We start from the raw sequence: 23,946 nt of genomic DNA, 5'->3' as shown, positions 1-23,946 counted from the left end.
CCTGGCTTGGGAAAACAAAGAAACAAAGCAAACGGACATGATACCCCCACACAAGGATCCCGTGAGAGCTCAGTCTTGACTGTGCCCACCAAAAAGCCCGAATACTGAGGGACCTATCCTCACAAAGCTCAAAGAAGACCTGAGTTAGATCCCTAAGCCATCAAGTCACATCTGTAAACCTACTCCCTTTTGCTGGGTAATAGCCTATGCAATATCTCACAAGAAAATTAGCAATCCCTTTACAGTGTTATTAGTGTTAATAGGTAATGAACTATAAAAGCAACAGTTTTGTGTTGTTTTTTTTTTTTTTTCTGATTGATTCATTTAAATTTAACCTTAATTTGTTTAGATCTCACTGAGAAGCTGCTACCTTCTTCTGAACTACAACTGTTGCAATTAGCAGCAATATCCCACTGTGAGTATAAGGCTGATTGCATGGTATACATCTGCAGTGGAATGACACTGCCCAGATATCTATTGAAGAGATCAGACTACTAACTCCAAAAATGCAGGATTATCTATAAATATTTATTCAGCAGCACATTTTGAAACAGACTATAACATGGCAACATTTTGTGGGTGGAAAATATTGTGTGCCTTACTTACTATACCCGCCACTGTTGATGCCCAAACATTTTTACAGATATAAACAGAATCTTTAGTTTTTTGGGACACACTTCCATCTTCCTCTCTTTGTATCTTCAGAATGCTTATATTTGGATTTTAAAAAAACATCTTCACAACGCAATTAGATACCGAAGTGGATAATATTTCATCGCATTCATATTATCATCTTTCAAATACCCATATTGCATGCTGGTCCTACTGAAGCTGGTGGCAAAATCTAAGTTCTAAGAAGCTTCTAAGCTCTTAATAAAAATAAGTTATTTTATTAGAAATTACACAGCACTTTTCATTATTAGATAAACCTTGAGAAGTGGATTAAAAAATCTGTACCTAAATTGTAAAGATTTTCTGCTGCTCGTACTGAAGAATTCATTTTTACAAGAAAACAGAGTACTATGGTATACCACCAGATTTTTAAAAATAGTAACAAAGTAAAACTCTAAGATATTTGAGAACATCCAGATCAGTAAGGATATTGTGTCCCTGACAGCTAGGAAAGCCCCATGGAAATGGAAAATTATTAGTTACAAACTAAGGTACCATAAACAATATTTTACTTTTTTAGATTCCTGATAACACAGGGTAATTGCCTGCCAAAAATTGTCTTACCTGACCAGCTGGACTCAAAGGAGAGAGTTTCTTTCCATTCACTTTAATAGGATTTAAATTCCACTCTCAGTAAAAAACAAAACAAAACAAAACACAAAAAACCCTCACCCAAACTGCAGAGCCCCTCAGTGTGATCAGAACAGTATCATTTCACGTTAGCTCTTCAGTATCGCAGCCTGGCAGAAGCCCCAGTGCTCAACATCAAGGGTCTCCAAACTGCAGTTCTTCATTGCAAATGGATCTCACACCCTACAAATGCAGCTGCCACACTGAGGAGATATCAAATGACTTACAGTGAGTTCATGCTGGCACATGGGCTGCCGGTTAATTCAGGTCCCCAGTGGGGGGAAGAGGCAAGAAAGCAGGAGTGCACCTGCAGTCATCGCCACCAGCTTGTCTGGGTCTCAGCTTCACATCTGATCCAGCCCCAGCAGTCTCAAGACCACCATGAGACTCCTCCTAGCGCATCCTCTCCTCTTGGCTTCCCAGGTGTAAGGTATGGGTATGATGGCTCTCAAACATTTGAAGAGGTTGGTAGGTATCCAGGTGTCAAGAAGGTTGCCTGCACTTGTTGTAAATGTTTCACAGATAAAGCAACAAGCATTCCCTTTTATGTGACTTTGTACAACCCAAAGTAGTATATGTGAGTGGGAAGAAATGGGGAGGTTTATATAGTCAGATTTGCTAATGCTAACCTTTGCCAGGTAAATACACTCATTCTCCCGTGACATTATTTTCAAATACTATTTTTGTTGGAAAGGTACAGATATCCAAAAGAAATTCCTCTCCAAGGAAGAGCCTTTTTCAAAAGCAGATGAAGGACAGGGTTCCTGATTATTCCAAATAGTTGCAAAGATTTAATAATTCAATAAATTCAAATTAATTTTGAGATACTTCTTAAAGAGACAGGAGAAGTCTCCTATGAGTTTAATATTTCTTCAATGAAGAATCCAGAACCTTTCTATTCCCTCAGCTGTGCTAGCTACAGCAACTCCTTTGACATTACCTGCAGCAGTTACAGCCAATCTGCCCAGGCACTTTGCGAGGCTGTAAAGTCTTCACAGTTGAATATGGACACAACCATGGGCTCCAGAAAGAGTCATTCCAGCTTGCATTGATGGGAGCCTAAGGTTTCTTAACATCTGCCAGGTGCAAACAAGAGTTATGTTTGATAATGAAATCTAACAATTGTCAGAATTCAGCTCACCCAGCATGAAAAAGTCCTTAATCTGCACAACACAAGATGGACCGTACCCAAATCCAAAGGGAAAACTGAAAACAAGCAAGCTACACAATATCTGACGTGAGCATTTTTCCTCTCTCTCCTTTAAACTGAGACACCACACAGCCAGGCATGCAAGGTATAGAGCAGCCAGCGATTACAGCACGCACTTGCGAGGCAGTAGGACTGGGATTTCATCCCTGCTTCCAAGGCTGCTTGAAAACAGCATGTGCGCCTCAGGACACCCAGCTAGAACAGCAGCTCTGTCCCCTCTGAAAGCCTGACTCAGGAGGGCAGGGGAAGGAGTCCTTTTTGCTTACTGTCCTGCTGGCCCCATAGATGTTTTCATGTTGGATGCAAAGCAAACTAGGAGGCTTGGAGAGTGCTTTTACTCAGGATACTCCATGGCCTGAGGACTAGGATGGTCTCCTAGGATGCAGAAGCTGGCGTTGTGAGTCAGCCCAGCAAAGCAGGGTACAGCTGCCCATCCTCCGGCTATGGGGATAAGCAACTTCACCACCAAATTATTATGCAAAAAGTGGTCACTAGCACTATTCGCTGGGATTTCCTCTTGTCCTCCCAGAAGTCATAAAAGAGAAAAGGGATGCTTCGGTAACTGGATTACTTCAGGAAGCTGCTAGAAGAACTGCAAACCATCTGCAGTGAAGGCAGTACCTAACACGGGAGGGTCTGAATCTCTTTTTCAGGCTGCTAGAGGCACCTGTGTCTCTCCATTGATGGTGTAGAAAATACAGACATTTACGCCCATGCGCTTCCTGTTAAGATGCCAAGACTTTTGGTGTAAGCATTGCCCAAGGTAGACAGGCTGGTTTGACTCATGCCTTGAATAAGATTGTTCTTAATTGAACTTTGCTAAAAAGAAAACAAAAATCTGGAAAATAAATGATTCATAACCTAATTACTCCATGTGGTGTTTGGCAACCGCTTGATTAAAAAAAGGGGGGAGAGGGTAACTATATCTAAACCTTGGATAAGACTGTGGGACACTTTGCAAGTAGGTGCTTCATGCTCCTTAAGAAATGAAAAGAAAACAGGTTAAGAGCTCTGTAAAAGAAGCAGATGGCTCGTGCAAAGAGCATGACCAACAAAACTGGCTGGGAAAGCAAGAATGCTGGTTAGTGAATAATCTCATAATTCCAGAATTTATCTTCATTGTGCACGAGGGTGAAACCAAGATCTTTCAAAAATATTGCAACCCCACCCTGAGTAACCAACAGTCCTTTCCTGACACTCACAAAATGAAAACTTAATTCCCAGAATCTGGAATAGCAAACAGCCTGGGGACTGGGGAATGCTCCTGAGACGCCTGACATCCACATTTAAATGATTTCTATCTGCTTATGAGTTGCTTAGGCATAGTAAGATCATTTTTAATTAATTCATATTTTAAAAGGTGGTTCTCTTGCAAGATACTGGTACTGAACACCTGCAGCTGGGCCAATCCCGTGCTGCAGATCTGGGACCCAAGTCCAATCTCCAGCTCTCTCTCTGATCCTATAACTGTTTGTCATTTACGCAAAGTCCAAGGAAAGCAGGAAAGACCAAAACAGACACACTGACTCTATGGCACGGGACAGACACTACTGAAGGGCTTGGTAGCACGTGAAGCAGAAGGGGCGTTTGAACGTGAGTGTGACCTCCTCAGGCAAGGACCCAACCCAGCAGACTCTTCCTTACCCTTAAGCTGATTATCTCTGGTTTCAAGCAAATTCCTCCCAATACAACGTTTTTATACTAATGTTTTCTCAAAATCTACTTGTAAACTTCTACAGAGAGTTATAAATACTGATTTGTCAAAGAAATTTCTACAAAAAGATTTAGAAAAGAAAAAAATCTTATAAAGTAGCACCCTCTGTAATTAGTATAGAGACAGATGTAAGTTAAATATAGTAAAAGCAACTCAGCTGTGATGTACTCCTTTGCTTGCATAAATTAAAGTAGCTCTTTGCCCACTGTAATTTCCGCTACAAGTCAGTCTGGTGTGCAAGAACATTCACCATCAGGGAGGATTTAAAACCATTTCTGACTGCTTTTTCAAGAAATAGGAGTTTTGCATTGCTGAGGACTCAGCTGCCTGTCTTGTGGCAGAGCCATTTTGGGGTAATTCAGTCTCTGCTGCAGTTACAACCCTTACCTAATATAATATTTTCACAACAAATGTAACCGTACCCTGCATTTCTCAAGGTATGTGAGAAGAACACACTTAGAGAACCAGCACACTCCACAAGAACAGAAGTAACACTGTTTGTAGGGAAGGGTGTCTCTTTGCTTCTGAGGACTAGCAAATCAAAACAGTCTGTGACCTTAGTATGTGAAATCATAATAATTACAGGTTGTCCACCGAAGTAATTATTAATTTGTTTTGGTCTTTACCTAACTGTTCTAGCCAGTTCTACTGTAGCTCTTCAAAATGGATGTTCCTATAACTTGAAAAATGTCATCTAAATTCATATCTCTCTGTCTCTTGCACTTCCCAGGTTCACAGGATGCAAAAACATTACTGGACATAAGCGAGCGTTGGTCATCAGCTTTTAGTATTCTGTTAAAGTAACCCAAAGTGTTTTTTAAGATGTATTCTTATTTATGATATGTAGTTTAATGTATTTGCTGGCAAACATAAAAGAAAAAAAGATTATATGATTCCTGCATTCCTCGTATTCCTGCATTCCATCATTTTTTATTATTTATTTTAAGAGCCAACATATTATTCCTTTAAAATATAGTAGGCTAAAAAGTAAGATTGCCATTTCTTTTTTATTTTCTGGTGAACACAGGAAAAGAAACAATCAATCAAAGCCTTTTCTAGTTAAAACTAAATTATTATTTTTCTGAACAGCTTGTGGTTCAGATTTTGTTTAACTTCTTCAGCAGAGATTACTTTTACAAATTCTTGCTTGTTCAGAAAAAAATATTCACCTGGACGTATTTATCAGCCAAGGGTTTTTCATTACTGTTATTTAGAAAGAAAGTTCTTGTTCAAGATTATTTCTTTTAAATCTGAGTTAGGCAAGGTACGTGGAGGTATAAACTCTTCAGAAGTTTCATGGTAATATCAAGAGGTTAACAGGTGGTTTAGAAATATTTTGTGTCATCAGTTGTATTTAATCCCTCTAAGCTAAAGTACCATGAAGCAAGTTTCTCTTACGTGCTGCGTCAGTCTGCAACTGAATCTTATAGTCCCATCCCTGAAAAGGTTTAACCTGCCTGTGCAGTTGCAGACAAGCTGCTCACGCTTACATTTGCAAAGTATCACTCTTTCCTTTTCCACCCAAAATAAAACTCATTATGTATTAATTTTTCATAGAATTATTCAGAAAAAAAAAATCCGAAAAACAGCTTCTCTGTGTGTTTTAATTGATTGGTAACTGAAGATGATTTCTTAGAAATCACTTAATAATGGTGGTGAAATATTAGCCATCTCAAAGGCAGAAAGGGTGGAGTTTTTGTATTTCCACAGGCATGGTTATCGGATTTAATACTGTACTTAATCAAATAGGCAAGGATTCGATTACAACAGAGTGACTGAACAGCAGAGCCGTTAAATAGCTTCCATGAAAGCTTCAAAGGGGGACCGAAGACAGGCACTGCTCATACTTCATAATACCACCACAGGTTTTAAAATGAGAAGTTTTGTATTGTTTCGAGAGTCACAGACTACTGAAGCAGAACGACGACTTTCTGCAAACCCACGGGACCAACGGCGAGCCCAGCCAGCTGTTGCAGGGGGTCGCAGTGCGCTGTGCAGCCCCTGCGTGGTCATCAACCGCGATCCAGCCTGCAGCCTCAGCCCGGGGGAGAAGGGGGACCCAGCATGGACTGGAGCTGGAGCTACCGCTGCTCTTGCAGGAGCTAAAGCTACCACTGCTTTTCTGGGAGAGGTGGGAGCTACTACTGAATTGTTACTACTACAGCTGCCAGCAGGGTACAACACAACTCTCCCTCTGTAAGGATGGTACCTGAGCAAACCAGTAGCCAAATAGCCAGTGGGTGGAAAGATTTACATACCTACAGAGTCAGAATTATTTCATATTAGCATGTCAAAACGCCAGGTGCAAATTAGGTCCTTATTTTCTTTACTAACGCACCAAAGAACAAAACGGTGACAGTCCATTCTCAGTATGGCAGATGAGGTGCAGAGTAAGAGCTTTCTCATTTCTAGTTTTTAAGCACTGTCCAAATAAACAGTTCTGGTACTAAGCTGTGACCGACATGCCTTCATTTGAGCTGGCTCCAGATGAATTTGTGACACTTTGGTTAGTCCCTCTATTTTCACCACTGTGATAATAAAGAAGGAAAAAAGTAAAAGGAAATTTAAAAGCAAAATTCTTCCTTGACTAAATATTGTCCAATATCCATTTTGGGTACCTTGAGATATGCTGGATTTCTATTCAACTACCTGCAAACTAGAGCATGGTTTGGGTAGCTCTTGAAAAGCTTTGTGCTTAGTTTACATTTTGACATGCATGGATTTTTCTTGTTAAAAAAACCCCAACAATAACAAAAAAACCCCAAAGGTCATTACTAATATCTTTGTCTCTTTTTTTTCTCCCCCCCCCCCCTTTTTTTTTTGTTAGGGGGTGTCTGATCACCAATAAAGCAGTAGTAAAGCAAAGCCAGTACCATTTCAACTTCAGCAAGAACTTTGTGTCCAACTCTGTGAGAAGACCCTGCTGTTGCTGTATTTTATTTCTGCAGTGATATATGGCAGCTTTGGTAATTCTGGTAGCTCTTTCAGATACATGGCACTTTCAGCATTGACACGTTAACATAACTGTAGCATCTGACAAGCCCAGAAGAAGTTCAGTCCCATCCGAGATGTCCTGGGCGGGGACAGGGGTAGAGGGCAACAGCTCCTCCTTTACAAGGGCTTTACCACAGGCACCAGACTTGTCTCCCTTTCATTCAGCACTAAGGCAAAGCTGTTGTGATTGATGGGGGGTGGGCTACGGTGTCCTCAGGATGGTAATGCTCAGCTCCGCAGCTCTGTTTTAGCAGCTCCAGACACACCAACGCCCTTCTCCTCCCAGCATCCAGGAGGGACTGGTAGAATGAGGCTGACCAGTTGTCATACAGGATACGGATAATAGGGCAATGATGCTGGCTGGCAAGCAGGGACCAGAACATAGAACCTTTCCTTTAGGTACAGATGACTCCATTTCTCCTATCATAATTATTCACAATTAAAAAAAAAAAAAGATAAAAAGTATTAATCTTATCTGCAGTAAGGAGAGCTGTTACCAGCTCTAAGCTTTGGATGTGTATGAAATTATAGCTTTTGTCTCTTGTGATGATTTCACCAGCTTTGAATTGCCTCTGACCATTAACGAGAAATTCACTTAACCTGAGATTAATCTTGAAAGACAGGAAATGAAAGGTAATGCTGCGCAGGCCTTCCCAGACATGTATTAATCCCAGCCTTTGACACAAACATGGTTTTATACAGCGGAATAGCAAATGAGCTATCCCTATCTCCCTGTGAAGTCCCACGTCTGTAGTGTTTACCTCAAGAAATCCAGGAAGGAGAAACACTTATCCATGCCCATCACTGACTTTCTCTGCTTCACCTTGGAATAAAACTAGAGTGCCTCGTTTCCACTCCATTTCAAAACATGGTCACTCCTGCACATGGGTTCCTTAGCAAAATAGCGTTTTTCATCAGAAGAACCCAGATTATGCAGAGACTGCAGATCTTTTACAGGAAGGAAGGCAAAATACCGATTACTATTTATAAACCTGTAAATGGTCTGCAGTCAAGCAACGTTGGAAATTCTCTCTCCCTCTCTAACCGTACAAAAGGAATAAACTAACTGCTGCTGTCCGGGGAAGCCTGAGCCCTCATTTCTCCCAGCACTTATAAAACAGTCTGAGAAACGAGGTAGAACAAAGAATTGCCAGGCATCTGGGTAACCAGAGCACACAGTCTTCTGGGGTGACTTCAGGCCTCATGTAGGTGTTTGATCCGAGACTGATGTTCCATGCTCATCACAAGGTGGCCAGATTAGATTCTCCTTTCATTTCATCGTATATTTACATTCATATCCTTTCGCCATGATACGAAATACTTTTGTGACTGTTCCAGTATACCTGCAGTGCTCGAATAGTTTTGAACTGTTTAAAAGAGTTATAAAATGAAGATACTTAGCACCTTGCCAAGAGAGTTGCAGTATCTTGTACTATCGCACTTGCTGAGCCATAAGAAAAGCAAGTTGGACTTCTGCTCCTATTTATTTCACTCAAGCAGAGGCTCACAGAAATGGCACACCCACATAATTTCAGTGGGATCTTTGGGACATCTTACCTTTCATTACACGTTGCAAAAGTGTACCTTTTTACCAAGGAAAGAAGAGGAGCTAGCGATGCACTGCAGTCACCTGTTTTGGGAGGAATTTATCCCTGCTGAAGCCTGAATGACCCTCTCCTGGCCTCGGGAGCCGGGCAGAGCTGGCGGGGAAGTGGCCACGGGGATGGATCCTCAGGGAAACCCAGCCTCTCCCCACCGCTCTGCAGGACCCTCTCCTCCCTGCCCCTTTCCAGCCGGCCTCCCAGTTTACCCGGGGTCGCTTCAGCTGGTCACTCACCTCCCGCACTCCGCCTCTGCCCCAAATCAGCCTGGAAAAGCGGGGAGCGGCTCCCTGTGTCCCCGAGGTCTCCGAAGCCGTGTCCCCCGCCGCTGCACGTGCAAGGCCTGTCGGTGGGCTGCACCGAAATCCACCCCCCCCCACCCCCCAATCACCAGCCGGGCTCCGGGCTGCTTTCCCCCGGGGCCGGGAGGGAAACGGCGCTCCCGTCCCCTCCGTGAGGGGCTGAGCCCTGCCGGGGGCCGCGGGCGGCCGGCCGAGCTGCAGATCCGACCTGTTGCTTTGCTTTTTGCAAGTACAGCCGTCCGTTCAGAGGATTACTTCAGTAATCCGAGATGTGTGAACGGAGAAAGACTCGCGTCCCTTCTCAGCCACCTTCCGAGGCGCACCGTGAGGCAAGGGCCGCCGGCCTAAACTTTAAGTCCGGACCCGCTGGCTGCAAACGGCCCGGAGAGGGGCACCCCGGGGCGGCGGGCGGGAGCAAAGGGGTGTCCCGCTCCCGGGTGTAACGCTTTAGGCGCGATTACAGCCATCGCGTCTCGCTCCTTCCCATACAGCCAAAACCCAGGGAGGGCTCCAGGTGCCGTAAAACCTGGGCAAGAGCCGGGCTGCCCCCCCGAACTAAACGCCCTGTGTGTGAGGGGGCCGCTCCGGAGCGGTCCCGCAGACGTGGCCGCCGGGTCCCGGGGGAGCGGGGCGAACCCCCAGCGCCCGCGGGGAACCCGGCGCTTCTCCCCGGACCCCCCCGCCGCCGCCGTCCTCGGGCCCGGCCCCGGAGAAGCCGCCCCCAGCGCCCCCTTCCCGGAACGGACCCCCGAGGCCGAGGCTGCGGAGGGGAGCGGGTAGGGCTGCCCTCCCCGGGGGGCAGCAAGCGCTTTTCGTCCCCGCTCCGGCCGCCCCCTCCCGCCGCTCCGGCGAGCAGCCTCCGCTTTCACGGCTCGGCTTGGCAGAGTCTGCTGAGCAGCTAATAACATAACAACCCGGCTTTGATCAATCCGAACTAATTACCCCTCTTAATTAAAGTCTTCAGCGGTTGTTTCCGTGTTTTGGCAAGGGAGCGGGGGAGGTTTGCCGTTAGCGCCAGCGCCGCGCTCCCGCCCGCCCGGCCGAGCCGCGGCCCCGCCGCCGCCGCCCGCGTTCAAATATTTATTTCCACCAGGTCAACGAATTCTATTTTTTTTTTTCCACGTGCAAGAATCAAACCGAAATTCAAATCCGTACATAGCGAACCAGCTCTGTCCATATAGATACGATATTCAGGGGGAAGAGGGAGAGGAGGAAACCAAGAAGGGGGGGATAACCAGCAGGCAGCGGAGGCAAGGCAGGATCGACACAATGGGAATATATATACATCGAAATAATTAAAGTGGTGCAGCGTTCCCGGCTCGGGTAATACAGATCCCAAATAAATACAGCAGAAATTGGCTTGGCGCTTTTTCTTTTTTTTTTTTTTTAAACCATCTCTCCACCTGAGATGCAACGACAAGAAAAAAAATAGAGTCTTTAAAAAACGAACCAAAAATAATTAAAAAAAAAAAAAAAAAGAAGAAGAAGAGGAGACAATCGGTCCCATAAACGTTAGTGGCGATATAGAGCATAATACACAAAACGGCTTAAGAGGTGCATGCAAGGGGCGGGCGGGCGGCGGCGGGAGCTGCCGGCGGAGCGGGGCTCCCCGCGGCGGCCGCCCCTCAGGGCTGGAGCGGCGGCGGGCCCTGCAGCAGCGGCCCGGCCGGCGGCGGAGGCTCGGGCCCCCCCAGCTCGGCGGGGGGCCGGGGCAGTCCCAGGGCGCTGTCGTGGAGCTTGCGGACGTGCTTCTTGAGGTCAAAGTTCCTGCAGAAGCCTTTGCCGCAGGTGGGGCAGGTGAAGGGCTTCTTGTCGTTGTGGGTGTGCATGTGGAAGGTCAGGTTGTACACCTGGTGGAAAGCCTTGTTGCAGATATTGCACTTGAACTGCTTCTCCCCGCTGTGAGTCAGCTTGTGGTTTTTGTAATTGCCTGGGAAGGAGACAAGAAGGGCAGAGGGACCCGGAGCTGAGAACTGGACGCTGCAAAGAGGAGGGAAAAAAAAACCCAAAACTCCCCAGACCCTGTCCCATCCCAGAGCCCGGCTGTGGCCGACGATGACCGCCGATCTCTTAGCAAACACCCGCCTTCTCCCCATCCTCCCCGCGGCTGTTCCTTTGACAGAATTATCGAATCAACCAAAGAAAGGGAGTTATCGAATAAACCCAAATCACACCAACTGCAGAAATAAACCCCGCCGCTTCACCTTGCCAGCAACACGGGGAGAAAACCAAACCAAACCTCCCGCACTCGGAGGGGGGAAAAGGCGGCGAACTCGTTTGCCAAAGCGCGCTGGAAGCTGCGCGGCCGGGGCGCGGGCGCTGCCGGCGGGAAGGGGCTGCCCCGGCGCCCCCCGGCCCTGCCCACGCCGCGGGCCCTGCCCCAGGAAAGGTGGCGGGGCTAGCGATACTCAAAACTAACCTAAATCTCTGCTAACGGACATTAAAACCAAAATCAACTTTCTCCCCCCCCCCCCGCCCCCATCGCAAATTGTCCCGACGCTTGACCTCGCCTGGGGGGGCCCCGGGCAAGGGAGAGGGCGCTGGAGACCGGTACCTTTCTGGTGAAATCCTTTGCCACAAAATTCACAGACAAAAGGTTTGTAGCCGGCGTGTATTCGGGTGTGCGTGTTGAGGGTCGAGCTCCGGTTAAAGGCTTTCCCGCACTGGTTGCACTTGTGCGGCTTTTCCTGGGGGGAAACAAGCGCCAGGTCACGGCTGGGCGGCCGCTTTGCAGCGTTTGCGGGCTCTGTGTGCGAGCCGAGGGCTCGCCGTGGCCGCGGGGCACCCCGCCGTACCCCACCGCGCCTGGGGCAAACGAAACCCCCCGGCGGCTGCGGCTCGGCCGCCCCCGCACCGCGCCGCTGCCGCGGGGCGGCCGGACAACGCCGGGCTCCCCAAAAAACGGGAGGGAAGGGGGTGGCGGGGCAGGAGGGAGGGAGGGAGGGAGGTATGGATGGATGGATGGATGGAAGGACGGATGGAGGCTCACCTGGGTGTGGATGATCTTGTGCCGGCAGAGCGTGCTCGCCTGTCTGAAGCCCTTCCCGCAAACTTTGCAAACAAAGGGTCTGGCTCCCGTGTGCACCGGCATATGGCGAGTTAAGTTATAATGTGCATTAAATACCTTGGGAGTGAAATCAGACAATAAACAAGAAAAATAATAATAATTGCGATTAGAAGGCGAGAGCGCCGAGGGGAAGCCGTCGTTTAAAAATAAAGCAAGCAAGCGCCCGACAACCCGGCGGACAGACGGACGGGGGTAGGAGGCTGGGGAAGCAGGGGGAAGGGAGGCAGGCTGCGGCTCTACTTGCCTTTCCACAAACTTCACACGTGAAAACTTTGGGCTTGCTGCTCGGGGAGCCGCGGCTGAACTCCGAGGTCTTGTAGGCGATTTTTTCCGAGAGGATCTGAGCGCTTTCTTTCATGTAGTGCTGCAGCTGAGCCTGCGACAAGTCCTTGAAGGCGACCCCCGCCGGGTACTTGTCCACGGCCGGCAGCACCAGCTTGTTGCGCTCCGCCAGGTAAGCCTTGGGCTGCGGGTGCAAGGGGGAGCTGAGGAAATAAGAAGCCACCGGGTGGATGTTGACACTGGAGGACGGGTGACAAGGGCTGTCGCCTCGGTTGAAATAGCACAGGGCTCCCATGGCGTGGAAGGAGGAGTGATTGACCACTCGGGGTCTTACCAGTTTGTACTGCTGCAAGGGCAGGGCATCGCGGGGGAAATCTCCTTTCAAGCTCAGGGCACAGTTCAAGAGATCGCCGCAGCTAAAGGAGGGCGAGGAAGAGGAGTCTAAATGAGCCTTCCTGGGTTCCGCTCCGGCCACCGCCGCTTTGGGCAGGGGGTCGTACGCCACCGGGACAAAGGGGATCATGCAGGGGATGGAGGAGTTGAGGTGCAGCGGGTGCTTGGGGTCGCCTTTGGCCACGGAGCCGTGGAGGAGCTGCGGGACGGGGATGGAGCGGGGCTCTGGCGTCCGCGCCATGATGCGCTCAATGGAGAAGGCGAGGGGCTTGGGCGTGCTGATCATGTTGCTCCTGGCAGACAGGCTTTCTCTGGCCGGAGGAGTCGCTAGGATTTTGGTCGCCGTGTGGTGGCCACTATTGTCCATGGCTGGATTGCATTTGTTCGCCCGGTTTGAGCCGCTTTGGTAGACGCCTCTTTTTTTTTTTTTTTTTTTTTTTTTTTTTTTTCTTTTTCCTTCCCCTCCTCTCCCCTCTCTCTCTCTCTTTCACTCTCTCTGCCCCTTTTCTTGTCACTGATCTGCACGGAGGGAGACGAGCATCGCCGCCGCCACCGTCACCAGAGCCTCCGCCGGCGGAACCAGCCGTCTCAGTCCAGTGGACTCATGCCAGCCCATCACAGTTTACTTTGGCGCACCAATGACTCGGGACAATCGCTACTTATTTCTATCAATAGCAAGTGTTGTGTCAATAACGCAGCCAAGATCTCGCCAATCGTTAACTTCCAAGAGGAGAAGGTAAACTAGATAATTGCTCAATTCGCTTCCAACAGTCAACAGGAAAAGTTTTTCCCCCCCAGCAAGCGGCTACTTTTCATTGGCGCCGCGCCTCCCCCGCCCAGGGGAGGAGGCGTCTCCCCCTCCTCCTTCCCTCTCTCCCCTCGGCCTCCCTCTCGCTCTCTCTCTTTTTTATTATTATTATTTGCAATCTGCTTAACCAGGCTTTAGAGGCCAAGCAAATCCGAGATCAATTTTCTTGTTTGCCTTTAAGTGACATCATCTAAAATCATTGTCCAAGTGCTAAATAGGGATGTGAAACCCAATTCAAGGGCAAGCGCCGGGGTATTTGTCAAACGAGGTGCTGCGGCAGAAGCGGCTGGAGGGGAAGCTGTTTGTTTCCTTGCCACTTTCCAGCCCGAGCTCTCTCTGTGCGGGGGGGTGCGTGTGTGTCGGAGGGAGGGAGGGAGGGAGATGGCTGCTCTGCTCCTGGGACTGCTCCGGGTCTGCTCCCTGCTTTTAAGAGCAAGGTCAGGCGGCGGTGAGCTTTTGGAAAACCCAGGAAACAAATGAGCGGGGAACTTGCGACAGGCAGACGGCGAGAGCCACGCGTGGGGATGCGGGATCCACCCGGGCCAAATCCAACCAGTGCTTGTGAGCAAAAGGATGAATCAAAACCCGGGGCCGGGGAAGAGAAGGAAAAGGAGGTAGGAAGGAGGAGTGCCTTTTAAATCTGAAGCACTGTTTAGATAGATAGATAGATAGATAGAGAGACAGATAGATAGATAGACAGATATAAAGTAACCTGCATATACACTAAGTATAACTTCTCTTCTTAAATAATACATGCCCGACACAAATACCGAAAACTCAGGATCGGTATAGATACCCGAAAAAGTACACAGCAGACACACCGCCTGTAGGTATATGTGCACCTAAGCTGACGCGCTCCCCAGGCACGGAGGCGAAGCCTGGCAGCCCTGTGCCGGGGGGGCTCCAGCGCCCCGGGTGCCCGTACTGACAGCGAGGTCAGGGGAGAGGAGAGGGGCGGAGGAGAGTGGGTGAGGGGCTTTCTGTATGCACCCCTGCCCCACCGCCCGACGGTTCGGGGTCAGAGCAAGCTCCCATTCCTCCCGCCGGCCCGGGGTTCACTTGGCTGGTGACTGGGAGGCCGTTGCCGAAATCGCCGGGAGCAGCCAAGGGTCCCTCCGTGCCCGCCTCCCCCCGCCCCGGTAGCGGGCGGCCGGCGGGGGCCGCGGGAAGAGCGGGGAGCCTGCAAAAGGCTGTGCCTGCCCCCACCCCCCGGCCCGGGACAACCCGCTTGCGGGGAAGCGGGAGCAGGGAGGAAGGGCTGGGGCCCCGGGGAGGGAGGGAGGGAGGTGGGATGGAGGGAGGCACCCTTGCCCTTGGCGCTGTGACCGGGCCGATGCCGCCCTGGGTCACCGCGGCCCCGTTTGAGGAGGAGAAGGCGGCGGCTGTCGCAGGACGGTACCTGCGCAGCCGGGAGCTGCCGTGCGAGCACCGGGAGCTGCGGGGACGGAGGAGGAGCTGCCCCGGGTCCCCGGGACAGGCGCCTCGCTGGGACGATGCGCCCCGCACGCCCCGCCACCCCTGCCTCCGCCCCGTCCCCTCGGGGCCCCGGGCGCAGGCAGGCGACAGCGGCTGGGGCTGCCCCCGGGATGGACGCGGCCGTGCGGACACGCGTGGGGCGCAGGAAGGACCCGAGCCGCGCCGGGTCCCCGGCCGCGGTGCTCCGCTCCGGCCCCGCTCCCTGCGCTCCCTCGGCCGGGATGGGGGCCGCCGGCCGGGCCGCAGCTGCCGCCGCCCCCCGGCAGGTGGGTCGCGGCGTTAAGACGGTAATTGCTGCCCCGGATCGGGTTGCCTCGGCCGCCCGCCTCTTACCTGCCGCTTGCCGCAGCGGCAGGGCCAGCCCCGGCTCGGGCGGTGTCACCCACCCGCGGGGGGACCGGGGGGGCCGGAGCCGCGGCCCCCCAGCGCCGTGCGGGGCTGCCCGCTGCTCCGGGCTGCCGGCGCCGCTCGCTTATTTTGTGTCTGCCGGAGGAGAGTTTCCTCCTTCAGAGCAATTTACATTTAATTCAATCTAGGCAAATTTCCTCTTGATTGGTGCTGAAGAAGGGAATTATTGTTAAGTGGGTTTTAGAGGCTTCAAATCCCATATACTTAATATGTTAACAGCTTGCTCTTAGCTGGTCTTTTTGGGATTGACTTTTTGACATGTGTTTGAAAGTAAAATATGTAGTGTCATTTGAGCAGGGTAAATATCCCAAAGCAGCAATTACAGCCCTGCCATTACAATTATACCGGCCTCCTCAATACGGAGATACGCTCTTGGCGAAGCGGGAGTTTTATTATTCGTTACTTCTTTACGGCTATGCCGCCCTTTCCTTCCGTACCGCACGCCAAAACTTATCTTCGTGCCTAATTACTCAATAGCCATCTGAAAGCTATATATTCTTTTTTTTATTATTATTTTTCTCTTTTGGCAAGTCATTCTGTTCCGTCTCAGAGATGGAGCCTTGCTAGTGCTGGAGCTGCCCGCAATATAGATAGACTTACTAAGATCAATGTCGAGATATTTTTTTTTTTTTTTTTAGTCCTGTCCCGAGCTTTGCCTTGCGCTCGGACCGCATCTTTTTAGGCCCGTTACACATCTGCCGGGCTGCAAATATCCTGCAGCCGTGCTGGTGCAGGGAGGGTTTGTTGGTTTGGTTTTTTGTTTTTTTGTTTGTTTTTTTTTTTTTTTTCCGGAGGCAGGGAGAGAGATTTCCAGGCTCTGAGGGTGGCGAAAAGTAACCTCTTGGCCGGGTTCTTGTCGCAGGGGCAGGGCGGGCTGGGCCAGGCTCGGGGCCGGAGCTCTCTCCAGGCTGGCGGCAGGCCCCGGGCCCGGGCAGGAGGGGCCGCCGGGGGAAGGAGCGGGCCCGCCGGCCGCCCGGAGTTGCGGACCGCCGGAGGAATTAAGGGCAAAAGTTTTGCCTCGAGTTGATTTCGTGTTCTGCCCGGGAAAGCCGCTGTTCTCTTTTTCCCCGTAATCGGTTTTGTGTTTCATTCGCTCCTAAGCTATGTTCTTGATATTGCTCACTTGCATTATGATCATAACGTATCTCTACATGCACTCAAAATCCGAGTCACCGGCGAATTCATCTCGGCGTCAGGATTACTCCAATCCGATCCCAGAGGCGATTAGAGGGAGGTAAAATACCGCCTAAAGCCTAATCTTTAATTTCTTCCTCCTTAATAAAATGAATAATTCCATTGCGTTTTTAAGTCAAAAATGAATTGAAAAGGATAATAACTCCGCTAACCTTCTGCTGCGGGTATTAATCTTTTCCTGGCAGCGCTTTACGGCAGCGCTCGCAGCCCCGCGGCGGGAAGGCGGCGGCCAGCCGGGCTGCGGGGGCTGCGGCCGGGCCAGCCCAAGGGGGCACCGGGGGGCTACGGAGAGCACCGCTGGCCGCGGCTCCCGCGGACCCGACGGCGCCCGGCCGGAGCCTGGGCACCCTCGTTGCTATTGCAATGATCACCGTTAATCGTGCCACCGTCGGGATTCGCTGCAAAAGCTGGGGGTTGCTCTCACTAGACGCCAGCCCTCGCCGTCCCCTCCCGAGCCGCCGGCTTTGCGAAGAGGCGAGTTGCCCCCGAGGCGGGACGAAAGCTGCCTCCGCTCCTCGGCCGCGCCGCGTCCCGGGAGCGGCCGCCCTCCCCGCCGCGGCGCAGCGCAGCGACCCCGGCTCCTTCGCACTCGGAAGGAGCCCCTGGCTGCCCGGCTGGTCGTTCCCGCTCGGGGCTCGGTGTTCACCGTCTTTTGAAGGGAACTCTATAAACGGGGGAAGGAGTCAAAGCGGGGGGAAGCGGCGCCCGGCATTTCCAGGACGGTGGGCCAGCTGCCGTCCCCATTTATCAGCCGGCGTTGGGGGAGATCCAGCGCCGCCGTCCTTTTCGGTGGGAGCCCGCTGCTGCCGCCGCCCGCCCGGCTGCTGGGGCGGGGGACGGGGCGCCCGGCCCGCCCGGCCCCGGCCCCGGCCCCGGCGAGGGGCGGCCGGCGGCGGGGCCGGGCTGGGCTCCGCCGCCTCGGGCTCCGCTGCTTCGGCGGCGCGGGCAGAGGCGCTTGGGCTTTGCCGGGTTGTTTTAAGTTGTAACACGTTTTCTCCACTGACATTTTCTCCGGGAAAAATCGCTCGCTCTATATGCGTATATGCCTTCTGAGGCTATGTATAGTCTCCCCATACAGTGAGTGCATGTTGGCATCCCTCTGTACCGGTTCCACCGCAAGGGAAAGCATAAAGTATTGCTATTTTTAACGGAATCCGTCACAAAAGAAAAACAGTTGACACTGACCCGCCACACACAAGTGTTCCCGGAGGTACAACAAAGTTTGACAGTACAGTACGCCTCGCACAGACCCCTCTAAACCGAAAACCAAACGGCTGCAAATTAAGCCTTTTCACGTATAAAGCCTTTAATCACATATAATCGAAATTACAAGTGACCCTCTAAAGCAGCGCTCCCGGCCCTCCCGTAATTCATGCAAGCGATTTGTCTAAGTGTGCCGGGGAGGAAGGCGAGCGGCGGCGATGGCGGCTAATCTAATCAGGCCGCCTGCGAGGGGACCGGCGGTGTCACCAGCGCCAAAGGGCCCTTGCTGAAAGTGGCTGGGAGGGGCCAGCGGCAGCCGCAGCCATGAATGACACTTTCTCATTTGTTCCTTTCCCAGTTCAACAAATGTTTAGCCCCGTCGCCGCTAAATGAACGCCTTGCGCTCTTTGGCTCGGGGAAGCTATTTATTTTTAAGATTCCTGAATAGGATCAGGAGCAATTAACTTATTTTTGTTTCTATTTTCTCCCAGTGTATTGGGAGCTAACCTGGAGCAAAGCAAAGAGCTGGTCGGCTGCGTGGGCGCCTGTGTGCGGCGTTCCCGGCGCCGAGGAGCGGCGGGCTGGCCGTGGCGGCGGGGAGAAGTCTCCGCCATCAGCGGGCTGCCGGGGACGGAGCCGGGGCAGAACCCCGCTCTCCTCTGGCGGGGTCCGTTTCGGTGTGCCGCTGCCGGGAGGGAGGGAGAAGCCAAGCGAAAAACGGGAAAATAAGAACAAAAGCAGGAGCCGTGCCCGTCGGGGCCGCTGCTGGACGGCGCCCGGAGAGGGCTCCCCGCCGCCCTCGGCTGCCAGCCCGGCACCCCCGCCCGGGCGCGGGGGACAACTGAGCAGCCCTCGGGGGGCGGGCGACACACGACACTACTCCCCGTAAGGCCAAAACCAGCTTTGGTTGGGTTTTTTTGTTGGCTTGTTCGGTGGGTTTTTGATTTCGGTTTGGGGTTTTTTTTAGTCGCTGTTGGAACAAAACGCGCCTGTGCCGGTGGGAGCCCGGCCGGGCCGGGGGCTGTGCTGGGCATCCCAGGCTGTCCGAGGTGTCTCTGCCGGCCCCACGGGGGTCCCAGGATCCGTCCCTTTCGCACAAAGCGAGCGAAGTCCTCCTCTAGAAGAGGACTCTCCTGCTGCTGCCTTGCACTCCCGCCGTCTGCTGCGCGAACGTTTGCTGTCAGCGTTTGATCCAAAACCCCTCGGAAGACGCACGCCAGGCCCCTCCGTGCAGGGAGGCTCCCCAGCAGCCCCACCGCCCCTCCCCGGCACCGCGCTCCCTGCCCCGTCCCCCGTGGAGCCGCACTTGCCGCCCACGCAGAGGGGCCCCGGCCGCCCCCCGCGCCGAGGGTTTGGCGCGTCCCAGGAGGAGCTCCGGACCCCCACGGACACCCGGGGCCTGGCCCGAGATCGCCCCCGGGACCCCAGGGCGCTGAGCGGGTGCCGCGTCCCCAGGGCCGGGGAGGGAGGCCTCTCCTCTGGGCGCCTCTGATGAGCACCCGGTCCCCCGGGAGCCGCTCGCCCCCCAGAGCTGCGCCGGCTCCCGCGGCGGGGGCTGCCCGCTCGCCGCTCGGGGTCGGAACCAGGGCGGGGGGTGGCCCGGCAAGCGCCGCTCTCACGGGCGGGGAGCGGCCGTTGCGGGCGCAGACGGGGCTGTGGCGGGCAGCTGCGGGGCCCGGGACGGGCCCGCCGCCCTCTCCCCTCTTGGCCTCGGCGGCGGCGGAGGGCCGAGCTCGGCCGGAGGTGGGGGACCCTGTGCCCCGCACCCGCCCTGCCCCCGCGGCCGTTCCTCCGGCCTCTGTCCTGCCTCGCCTTGCCCATCGCCTCCTGGGCCGGGGCAGGGGGAGGCGACAGCCGAGGGGGGCGAGCTCTTGGCCCCCTGCCCCGGGAGAGCTCTCCCGCCGCGGCCCCGAGCACCGCCCGCCGCACGGGGCGCGCACCCGGCCGCGGCTTGTACCGGTTCGGCTTCAATGAAGTTGAATGCTTCCCTTTGATGCTACAAGGATGCAGGGGGGTGAATTAAACGGGACCCCTCCCGCCCCCTCGCTAGGGGCTCCCTGCGCTCCGCGCCCGCTGAGGAAGCGCCGGGCCGGGCCCCCCGCGCACCCCGGGCCGGAGCGGCGGGAGCCGCGAAGCGGGAGGAGAGGAGGTGCTCGCCTCTCCCGGGCCGGCACGCACCTCCAGGAGTGTGCCGAGCTTTTAAACGCGTAAATTAAAACGTAAAGGCGGCCCTTGCTTCCATGTCAGCGGGGTTTTGCCGCGGCTGCTGGCGGCGGCGGTGCCTGACTCCGAAGCTGTCACACAGATACTCACTGGCCTTCTCAAGCTTGGCGCTGGTTCACGGTTTCACAAATCTAGTTACTAGGAAGATACGTGAATTAATAAGAAATGGAATGACCTTTGGAGCGCTGTCATTTCTGTACCTGCCTTCCTGTGATGTCTGCTGTGCTGCCTTTCTAATAATAACTTACCGCATGCTTTGTGTCTGAGTTAATCTCTCTGAAATCACAAACATAACTTCTAGCTACATCATCTCTGGTTTTTTTGCTATTTCCTTACCCGCCTCCGTCTTACTGACAGACATGTCTTGCAAGCACCGCATGCAGATGAAATTGTATAGCAAAGTGCTCGACGTATGGGGTGTACATGTATCATGCTTCATGAAATTTGAGTAACTCAGACCCACTTCAAGCCACAAAAATTCATAGATCTATGGATTTTTTTTTAATTATGTCAGGGCATAGGAAGGGTCCCTAAGGGACAGGCAGCTGGGGGTCTCCCCAGGCTGGCAGGGCAGGGCCCACCAGCCAGGGCTGGTCCCACCACAGCCAGCCAGGGAACGGGAGCAGGGCAGCCCAGGGCAGGGGCAGAGGTGGTGGCAACCCAGAGTCCAGATCACTGACACATTCGTGGTCATCAGGAAAGTCTGAAGTTGATGCATGGGTCAGAGTCTGGATCATCAGGGCCCGTGAACAAGCACAGGCGGGCCTGTAGCTGAGCGAGAAACCAGCACTCCTGACTCCATCGCTGGGGCAGAGACCGGCAGCCCTGGACCGAGCTGAGGTGGAGTCCCTGGGCAGAGGCTGGGGGTGGGGGTCCCAGGTGAGGCCCATCAGGACCATGATGGCCTGTGAGTCCTCTTGAGGCCCTGACAGGTGAAATTACTATAACCCACTCTAATTGTCCAAATGGATAGGGAGACTTGTTTGCCTTGCCAGGAAGCCCTTCTTGGTGTGGGAACACCTTGAGACAGAGGACAGGCCCGGAGGGGAGGTGTGCATCAGTGTGTTTCTCACAGGGCTTTTGGCTAGCAAGGCTGGGCAGATGGGTGACTGCCAGGTCAGCCTCCGCTGAAGGAGCGTTGCACCCGTCACCTCCTGGGCTGTGCTGGTGACAGCCACTTCTGTCCCAGTGTTTCTAGTTCCCACTCCAGGTTCCCACGCTGTTAGTGACTTGCTAGGGACAGCATCCAGTTTTGATACTGCTTCCTACCCTTATGTCATCTCAGAACCTTAAAAATCTCCTGATGCCGCCTTCTCAGGAGAGCCCTGCACGGACCTGGCGTGCCCCTGCGCCGGGCGGCCTCGGCAGGCACCGCCGGGCCACCGCAGTCACACCTGCCTTCACCTGCTTACAGCTGGCTCCTCCACAGGCACCTCCGCGGGGTCTCAGGGATGTAAAGACGGTGTGGAGAGGGCAAGGAGGGGGATCTTTGCAGGGACAAATCTCCCTCTGGGCCTGACCAGCACTGCTCTCTCTGCTTCATTGGCTTTGGGAGCTGGGTGTTACCTTGGGCAGCCTGGCTTCACTGTACTCCGCTCCCTGCCACAGTGAGACCGGGGCTGAGGCCGCAGCTCCTGGCCAGGCAGGCTACCCCTTACTGGGCCTGGGTTTCAGCCACAGCCCCACCTGGCCCTTCAGACACCGTCAACTTCCACGCACGGGTACGACTAGGATGAGAGACGGGAAACGGATGTGCAGGTCTTTTACTGCTATCAAAACCTAAACCAGCAAACCCGTCAGGGAGCCTGGGAGCGGTGGAAAACACTGCTGAGGCTTCCTGTGCTCCCTCCAGCCCAGCAGAGCCAGTAACGTGAATGCAAGCAATGGCCCCTCCGGCCGCCCTGCCCCGTGGCAGCCACCTCCCGCCCTGCTGCTCCCCGAAATGTGCGTTGCGCCGCAGCCGCAGGCGCCCTGGGGCGGGGGTCGCACCCCTGCCCTCCGGCCTCCCCGGGCACCTCTGGGCGAGCACTCAGTCAGGGCACGAAGAGCTGAGAAGAACGGTCTTCCTCACCAGCTCCCACTTCTTCCTTTTCGCTGAACTGACCTCAGCTCAAGGGCAGATGAGGAAGCTGGCTTGCCGCTGGAGAAAATTGCCACTTTGGGTTTCTCCCTAGACAGCTAGGCAGAAGCGTAACTTGCCCTTCCCTGCTTGGCCAAGCTTCCAAGCATGCTGAAAAACACTGTCCTTGCAGCTCTCATTCGCAGGTCCTGCAGCCCCGCGTGCTTGCGACAGACCCTGAAGTCCTACGGTCTGTTCTTGCAGGGAAACTTCACGCCAGCCTCATAAATCCTCCACAGTCCACCAGCGACGCCCCTCAAGTATAATGCTATGGCTCAATACGGACCCCGGCAACCTTCCTTACTTCTTTGGGTATCATCCGTGTTCTTCCAATCTTGTCTGCGCAAACCCAGGTATTAGTCACGTTCCCGCAAAAAAAAAAAAAAAAAAAAAAGCTGCATTTTTCATAAGTTGTCTGAGTTTTGACTGATGAAAATTTGAATTCTTTCCAGCTCATATTGAGGGCATAGAAAAATGGGCAGCGGGCACTGTCTGTCTGTCAGTGAAGCGTTTTTGTTTGCTTTTTTTCTTTATCAAGGCCTTGTGTCCTTGGATATTTGTTTGCTATATATATCTGCTCTATAAAATAAATATATTCACTAGAAATCACTATATAAACTAAATATAAAAATCTTTCAAAAAACTTGTTCCCATAAGGAATCATACAACAGTTCAAATGGTTTGAAATACTGAAAACATCTTTTAATTGTAGAATTCTATACAAACTTGGGTAGATACAGAAGTGGTCACGACAAAATGTTTTCTTATTGCCTGAAATTTTTCACAGAAATAGAAACATTGATGGCAAGCTTACTGACATCCAACATGATGAGATATCTTTAAACTTGCAAAATGAATAGACACAGCAACACTCCTAAGTAGTTTATATGTGTTTGACTGTCCTTGAAGTCCTACCACTTATATACCAACCTCAAAATACAAAGAACCAAGATTAAAATTTTTAATGCACAGCACATAATAATGTAAAATTAAGCACAAAAAAGGTAAACAAAGTGTAATCCTGAAAATACACTAATTTTTTACCTAGGGCACTGACTTATTCCAAGAATGATTTCCTGTATAGTTGTGTTTTAAGTGAGGCACACATTTTGTTTTCTGCACAGGACATCAATATCTGATGGAGATACAAGAACGAATGGTAATGAACAAAAGGGAAAGAAACGTAACCACAAGTGGAACTCAAACTCCATGCCAGTGTTTTTGCAGCCCTAAGCAAAGCTATACATGAAAATATGCTACAACCATTGTTCTCAAAAAGTCCTTGGCACTTTTCCTCTGATAATCTTACTTTCATTTTTAAAAAAAAAAAAACGGAGCAAATTACATTTCTGCACCTCTATCATAAGGCAAAACTATAAATGCAACTACAAGGACAAGTTACCAAAAAAACCCCAAGCCAAAGATAACCCCCACCCTCAGACCATCACCCCCGAACTCCAAATGCTTGGTGAAACAATATCACCCTTCCTCCTCATCACTGTCTTTCATAGTAATGCCCTGAAGTCCTCCCGCATCCGTGACGGAGACCGTGGCTTCCTCTACGGTCAGACGGCTGTGAACGGTATCGTAGGTTTTACTGTTCAGCGTTCCCTCCAGCACGCCTTGCAACCTGAAGTCCCGGTAGGTTTT

General features: G+C 52.3%; 2 protein-coding genes across 12 annotated transcripts in view; both read right to left on the bottom strand.

Annotated features, from left to right (window-relative positions):
• Nucleotides 1–10,748: 10,748 nt before the first annotated feature.
• Nucleotides 10,749–13,232, bottom strand: FEZF1 (FEZ family zinc finger 1). Its single transcript, XM_087764170.1, has 4 exons — nucleotides 12,435–13,232; nucleotides 12,113–12,247; nucleotides 11,678–11,810; nucleotides 10,749–11,053 (listed from the first exon to the last, which is right to left on the bottom strand). The coding sequence occupies exons 1-4, from the start codon at nucleotides 13,230–13,232 to the stop codon at nucleotides 10,749–10,751; spliced, it is 1,371 nt and encodes a 456-aa protein (XP_087620296.1).
• A 9,741-nt stretch (nucleotides 13,233–22,973) lies between these two features.
• CADPS2 (calcium dependent secretion activator 2) overlaps nucleotides 22,974–23,946 on the bottom strand; it is a 324,205-nt gene continuing 323,232 nt past the window's right edge. For all 11 annotated transcript variants that reach the window (XM_087764100.1, XM_087764101.1, XM_087764105.1 and 8 more), the window contains one exon: nucleotides 22,974–23,946. In XM_087764100.1, coding sequence (XP_087620226.1) covers nucleotides 23,776–23,946 — 171 coding nt within the window. In that variant the 3' untranslated portion in view covers nucleotides 22,974–23,775.

Source organism: Nipponia nippon, unplaced genomic scaffold (genome assembly GCF_047370975.1).
Source record: "Nipponia nippon isolate SJK-2023a ecotype South Korea unplaced genomic scaffold, ASM4737097v1 scaffold_3, whole genome shotgun sequence".
NCBI lineage: Eukaryota > Metazoa > Chordata > Aves > Pelecaniformes > Threskiornithidae > Nipponia > Nipponia nippon.
Note: the sequence above shows the minus strand (reverse complement) of the source record. Positions and strands in the feature narration are given on the sequence as shown.